The 7,161-nt window shown below is 43.4% G+C and overlaps 1 protein-coding gene across 1 annotated transcript; it reads right to left on the reverse strand.

The window, feature by feature from the left end:
• Nucleotides 1-2,344: 2,344 nt before the first annotated feature.
• irx1b (iroquois homeobox 1b) lies at nucleotides 2,345-6,215 on the reverse strand. The gene is made up of 5 exons (XM_085262957.1): nucleotides 5,695-6,215; nucleotides 4,757-4,999; nucleotides 3,602-4,394; nucleotides 3,287-3,347; nucleotides 2,345-2,696 (listed from the first exon to the last, which is right to left on the reverse strand). Exons 1-5 carry the CDS (start codon nucleotides 5,929-5,931, stop codon nucleotides 2,648-2,650), a joined length of 1,383 nt encoding a protein of 460 aa, XP_085119083.1. The 5' UTR covers nucleotides 5,932-6,215; the 3' UTR covers nucleotides 2,345-2,647.
• Nucleotides 6,216-7,161: the final 946 nt, after the last annotated feature.

Below are 7,161 nucleotides of genomic sequence, written 5' to 3' on the forward strand. Positions count from 1 at the left end.
AAAAATTTGCTACATGTCAGTTTAAAAAATGAAAGGTTTCGTTTTTTTGTGTTTTTTATATACATATAAATTTGAGTGATTCTTATTGGAGGATTATGTGTGCTGTTTCATGTTGTTCTTTGTGGGGATGATTTGTCGGGAGCCAGCCCGAGAAAGCTTCTCGGCGGAGACAATAGAATAACTGAACTGGACTGGACCATTAATATAATGATAATTGTAAAAAAATTAATTAGAGAAAGGACTAATGTAAAATCTCAGATTTTGATCACTTGTGCCTATATTGTTTTTTAAACGTGGATCAAATTTTTAGGATAATCTAATAAAGTTAGACGAGACAAACTGTGATGTTTGAGCACAATAGATCAAATGTAGGATTTTAGAATTATAATGTGATTATAAAGTATTTTACTTGTTTTTTTTAAGACAGTCTGACTTCGAAAAACATATATATACCATGGCGATGGGCAATTTTGGTCTTTGTTCAGATTGTGGTCCTAAAGATGAAAAAACTATAGTGCTTGTGTTTTTGAACTGGAGTTCATAATAAGTAGTATTTGATGCCTGGCTTAGGGTTACTCCTCACTGCTTTACATCTAAGTCCAGTGGAGAGTCAATTAAAAAAAAGAAAAAAGTGTATCTTCATATATTTTATATCTCAGATAAAACCTTTCCAGTTTATCAAAATAAAATTAAAAAATTACCAAATTAGTTCTTTTCGCCTCCGATTGGATGGCTGTCAGGATGTCAGCTCTTTGCAAACAACAGTTCCAGGAGCTGCTCGGCTTTCAAAACCCGATCCCGCAGCAAAGGTTTGCGTATCGTACCTGAGAGGTGGTGCAGACACCACCGTGGGGGCAGCCGTGCTCTTACTTTCTCTGAGAGTCAGGTGGCAGCATTGAGCCAATCTCCAGATTCACAAATCTGGTGGTTCTGATTTTATTTTCGTCTCCTTCCAGAGCACGATTTACATTCAGATCACCATATAACTGTAGTTTTGCTCGATGCCCAATCTGGACCTCATTTAGATTAATTTCCATTCCACAAAACAGTTTAACAAAGAAATCAAAGTTAATGCACAAGCTGCTGTCCTGTTATCAACTGTTGGTGTTAAGCTACTGGATGGCAGAAAGCAGCTATCTAACATATTGCCACATATAGATTTTTCCACCTTTGAATATATGTAATTTTTTAAAACCAAATTTACTCCAAAATTTGTACTTCTATAGACTTCAGCAGTACTTCACTGCTTAAACTTCATCATACACTTTACAGGCCACATTTTAACAGCACCTTGCTAAGGCCACTTCCCTTCTTCCATCTAACTAGTAAGTGTTAATAATTTTAAATACCAGACTTTCAAAGACTTGCAGCAAAGATTTCAACAAACACGTCAATCTAAATTTTATCTGCACGTAAACCTGGAGCTGTCTGGGCCCCTTGAGAGGCCCCAAACTGTGCCGCTAAACCAAGCATCGAACCACAGCTTTGAAAGCAGTCGCCGTTAGCAGCTCTCAGACCCCCCACCATCTTCTCCCTCTCTCTCTTTTTCTCTCTATGCACCCCCCTGTCTTTGGGCCTGTGAACGTCAAGGATGCCACAAAGTGACACACAAGCCCACCACCGCCGCCCCAACCCCTTCTCTCGCCTCCCCCGTGAGCTGCTGCCCCCATACTGGCTTGCTGGCCTTTCCTCTCCGTCTGATCCATATTTCAGAGGCAGCAGTGGTGGCACAGAGGGGTATAATCCAACATTAAAGCGAGGAGGCCTGGGCTGAAAGCACAAGCGCAGGTTCACAAGGTCCTGGAAATCTTCAATTTTCAATTTCCGCAGCGTTTGCAGTGGTTTCCAAGGCACGGGCATAAGTCTTCGAGCTTTGTTGGCGAGAGTGCAGGTTTCAATAAAACTGACTTTCCTGGTAGTTTAAAAAAATAAAGGAGCTGACACTGCATGGTTCGTGTGAAACAAACTAGACACAGGGACGACGAGGTCAGCTGGAGATTAACTGCAATACTTGTATTATATGTATATTAATATAGATATATAATTACCCTTAAAATACCAAATCCACTTGAGCTCTTGAAGGAGAATTTCTCTGCATACATTAATTGCACTCTCTGTATTGTACTGGTTACTTATTGGAAATTTATGTTATAAAAATCCTAAATTCAGGCACTAAAAAAAAAAAACAATACTAATAATAATGTGTGCTTAGTTTAGGAAGTTTACAGTGCTTCTTAATCTGCATTCTGTCCTTGTTTCTTTGATTTCTTTGGCTGGAAATTGGTCCCCTCTTATTAAATACAGGTGGTGGGATTTTCTTCAGTAATAAAGCGCTATAATGACATTTATTTAGTTCCCAAAAAATATATTCTTTAAAGACAAATTCATATCCTGTATTTACAATTTTTTTTCCAAGGTTTCCATTCACAACAGAGGAACAGAGGGGGGACATAAGAGGACATAAAAGAGAAATACAAGTGATTCAGAGACTAAAAAAAAACAAAAAACAAACAAACAAAAAACGCGAACATCTCTTTTTCATGTGGAAGCTAAACAGTAATACTACAACAGGCCTCCCAGTCCAAAAAATATCCTTCGTTAAACTGTTCTCCATTAAATAAAATTATTCCTCTTTTTCTTTCTCTTCTCATATTGTTGTTGTCAGAACTCGCTGTGCTGCTGTCCCGTGGTGAGGTCTGAGGAAAGAGAAGAAGAGGAAACTATTGCTCAGAGGTGAATAAAGTCTAGACATTATAATTATATTATCTGAAACAAATTTGGCAATTTTACTCTTAAAAAGAAATCCTTCGTTTAAACTAACGAAGCAACTTTTTTAACACTTCGAGTTTGTTTCCTTCAAACGGTGTTAAGCTGTATTTATGCAAATTAAAAACCCCACTATAGGTAAATTGTTTTATGTCTTTTCACGCTCTGCTTCATTCATGATGTTGCCATCAGGGCTTTCTTTGACATACATTAGCTTCATTCAAGGGGGGGGGGGGGGGGGGGCGTGAATAAATAGCGGCAGATTATTTAAATGACTTGGTGGCGATAGCTCATTGTTGGAGGATGGGGGGGCAGGCTGGGAGGGGAGAGAGGGAGGGAAAGGCGCAGAATATATCAGACTCCTGCCTGACGAGGCGTTAAAGTGGGGACTCAATCGTATGATTTATGTGCCGAGTTCTGCCTCCCCAACCAGTCAGGTGTAACAGTGTTTACCTCTTGCTGTAAGGTTCATTTAATCGAGGCTGATGGTGTTATAATGCCAAAATTGATTTGAAATCACCTGTCAGTGATCATCTGAAAGGGGGACTTCAGGGAATCGGGCCTGTGGTCGCTCTCTTCATCTGCGGAAGGAAAGAAAACAAACTAGTGAGTGACAAGGTGTTCGTGAAATTACCTTTGAAAATAAAGTGAAACTGCCCTGCAGGAAGGAGAGCTGCTGTTGTCGCCATTTGAGTGATTCAACGGAACAAGTCCTATGAATAATAATAATAATAATAATAATAATAATAATAATAATAATAATAATAATAATAATAATAATAAGAAGAAGAAGAAGAAGAAGAAGAAGAAGAAGAAGTTGAAATCAGGCCCATACCATCTCTTTTTGGACTGAAGCTCCCTGATGACTCTACATCGCTGTCGTCTTCCGTACCCGACGTTCCCGTGCCGACCGCTGCCGGTCGTGCGTCACGACGCGCAGCCGGCACTGCGCCGTGGACGGGCAGGTGTCCGGCCGGCGCCCCTGCCAGGAGCGACCTCATGTTCAAAAGAGAGTTGGCATTCAGAAAAGCTGCATTGGCCCAGTTGTGCAGCTTGCCAATCTGGCACGTATATATTCCGTGACCCGGGAGTAAGGCCGGGTGTCCGGTGGAGGCCAAAGCCGCGTGGTGCGCAAGGGCTGCGGGGGGAGATTTGTGAGAGCTGTCGGGCGCCGTGGCGGTCTCAGCCAGAGACCAGATTTTAGGTTTGCTCTGTGCTGGTCTCTGGCACTCCTGCCTGCCGGGCGAATGATCCGCGGGAAGCTTGACACTGGGCGATTTACCGAGAGAAACACCCGCCTCGGCTCCTCTCAGGGCCTCCGCAGAAAGCGTCCTGCTGCTCTCCGAGCTCTTCGACTCAGAGGCCTGCTCGGCGGCGGACAGGCCCGCCTCGGCCTCCCCCCTCGCGGAGCCACGCTCCCCTTCGCGCTGCTCCTCGGGTCTCTCGATATCGACGGTTTCCAAATCTATCTCCTCCTCTTCATCTTCGTCGTCGCTGCCGTTCTTGCCGTGCTCGTCCTCGTTGTCGCTGCTGAAGATGCGGCCGTCCCGGTCCTCAGCGCTGCGGCCCCAGGTGACCTTGTTCTCCTTCTTCAGGCGTCTGCGGGCGTTCGCGAACCACGTCGACACCTGTAAAAGAAAAGCGCGTTTTTAAGCATTATTACTCAGATGCTGTGGTTTGAAATCTGTAGATGGGGAATTATAAAACATTTAAAAAGACATCTGATTTTATTTATTATTCCTGAGCTTTTTTCCCTCTGCAGGTGTATTAAAAACAGTCATATGGGCCAACTGAGTTCTCATAACAAATAGCAGTGGTATTGAAGGACATTAAAATGAAGAATAAAACCTTTAAAATAATGATTAGAGATTTATTTTAAGTGGGCCTGGAGGCTGATGCCCACCAAATTGTGCTTGTAAGGTGCCAGAAAGACCACTGAACTGAAACATTTTATACAAATTGAGCTCCGAAAACATATCACGCTGCCCACCTGTGTGAGTGTCATTCTCGTAATGATAGCAAGCATGATCTTCTCTCCTTTGGTGGGGTAAGGGTTCTTCTGGTGTTCCTGCAGCCAGGCCTTCAGGGTGCTGGTGGTCTCCCTTGTGGCCGTTTTGGCCCTTGACGGGTCTCCGTACGGGTACTGGCCGTAGGGGTAGAAGCCTTGGGCGGTGTGAACAGGTAGAGAAGCTGGGTGTGACCCCGGGCTGTCCTTCAGCTCATACTGTGAGCCCTGGAATGTTGTTGGGAGAAAAAAAAATGGGGGCAACTTGTTGAGCAACTCCAAAGATATTTGCGCCTCAAGTTCAGAAAAAATTGAAATTTGGAGCAAAAACGTTTTGCGTGACAAAACAAAACAAAAAACTTACAAGTTTGAAAAAAAAAAAAATCAGTAATCAGACACAGATCACAACAAATATCCTTCATTTTTAGGTCGCTTGCAAATTTCTATGATCTAGGCCTACCATATTATTTTGTTTTGATTTTTATTTAATTCAATATTGATAAATGCCTTTATGCTAAAACGTGCAGCCTACCACAGTAGACAGGTCCACATTTGTAGAAAAAAAAAGCAAAAAACAAACAAAAACAACAACATTATGTTCACGCTTTCAAAAACCATGACCTCAAATTAAATTTGAAACTGAAGTTTAGTGTCACGCTACCAGAGATCGTTCATTTGTGTTATGTGGCTATTCAGTTCTTTGCAATTCACCCAAGTATTTATAGCTCCAACACACAGACAATTAAATATTAATTATTAATAATTAATTTATCTCAGTAAAATTCACAAAAATTCTCTTAAAAAACAAATAAAAAAAGCGAACAACCCGCCATTTAAATGGTTCAAGTTGTATTTACGCATTACAGTGAAAAGCTCAGCCTCACTATTTTCTTATGAACACCTGAACGTGTATCATCTCTCACCATCTGGGATATGAGGGCGAGGTCTGTGGCTCCGCCGTACGGCAGAAAGGCACTGTAGTTATGAGCCGCCCATGGGCTTCCGTACATCCCCAGCATGGAGCCGACAGCCGCGGCGGTCGCTGATGAGCTCACGCCGCCCTCGGTGGTTCCTTCCCGGGCAGAGCCCGGCCGCTCGCCTCCGTACACCTCATGGGAGGCGCTGAGGAACTGGGGATACCCCAGCTGAGGCAAAGACATGTCCGGAGTATGCGTGCAGTAAATCTCTCCCAAAGTCACAAGAGCGAAAAAAAGAAAGATGATGCAGGGGAAAAAAAGAAAAGAAAGAAGGAATCCCCAAAAAAGAACAGAAAAACGGGACAGTTAAAAAACAAAACAAATCAGGATGACCCCCACTTAAAAAAGAAGAAACTGTCAGCCTTCCCTTCCACCGAGTTCTGTCTCAGGAGCAGTTTGGCACTTTCGAGTGCGGAGTTGATGCGTATGTCTGGCCGCAGGAGCTTCTGGATGTGGAGCTGAGTGACTGATTGGCAGCCTACTTAAGCACCAAGCTCCTCCTATGCCCGGGGCAGGCGATTAGTGCATTGGTTAGCCCAGGTCGTCTGCGTGTGTGTGCGTGTGTATTGATGTATGTGATTTAATTTCGACAGTCTTCACTGTGTCTACCGAAAAGGTAACCTGTGTGTGTGCGCGCATGTGTGCGCAGTGTATGTGTGTCTTGCGCAATGAATTCATTAATTACTACTACTACAATAATAATAATAATAATAATAATAATAATAATAATAATAATAATAATAATCTCTCCGTATTTTGGTGTCATTTTTCGGTGCTTTGACTGCTGACTCGTGGGGTATGCCCGGACATTCCTGGTCCAGCAGATGGGCCGGGAAGCATTGATATGGTCGGACAGATCCACGAGGAATGTTCGTGATTATCGGCGGAAGTCAGTGGAGCTTATGTTTTCAGAGCTGTTGAGATAAAGGAGAGTGGAGGTAATGACAGAGATCGAAGATGATAGGAGATGGCAGCGATACGGAGCGCACGGGAGCTGTGGAGTGGAAAATGACAGATGTTTGCTGAGAAGAATAGACTACTGTAGGCCCTTGGTATCAGTTGCAGATGTCGCAGAAATGTTAAAGCACCACCACTTTTCATCTCATACCTCAAATAGCAATTTGAGGTATGAGATGAAAAGTGGTGGTGGTTTTTTTTTTTTGAGGGGGGGGGGGGGGGGACCATATTTATGTGGGAGAAAGTGTAAAAATGGACCCTCACGTGTGGGAGGAGGCAGGCTGATGTGTCCTCATTGACAGGCTTAACCATCACAACACATAGCAACTGTGCTTCTTTGAACACACACACCTCCTTTCACACACTGTGTCACACACTCTATCACACACACGCACACTTGGGCAGTGCTAATGAGGTTGAGCACCCTGCACCCTGCTCTGTGGCCCTGTGGCCCTC

Source organism: Mchenga conophoros, linkage group LG22, assembly GCF_057382185.1.
Source record: "Mchenga conophoros isolate Kocher_MC1m ecotype Shallow Benthic linkage group LG22, M_conophoros_male_GT1.1, whole genome shotgun sequence".
NCBI classification, from domain to species: Eukaryota; Metazoa; Chordata; class Actinopteri; order Cichliformes; family Cichlidae; genus Mchenga; species Mchenga conophoros.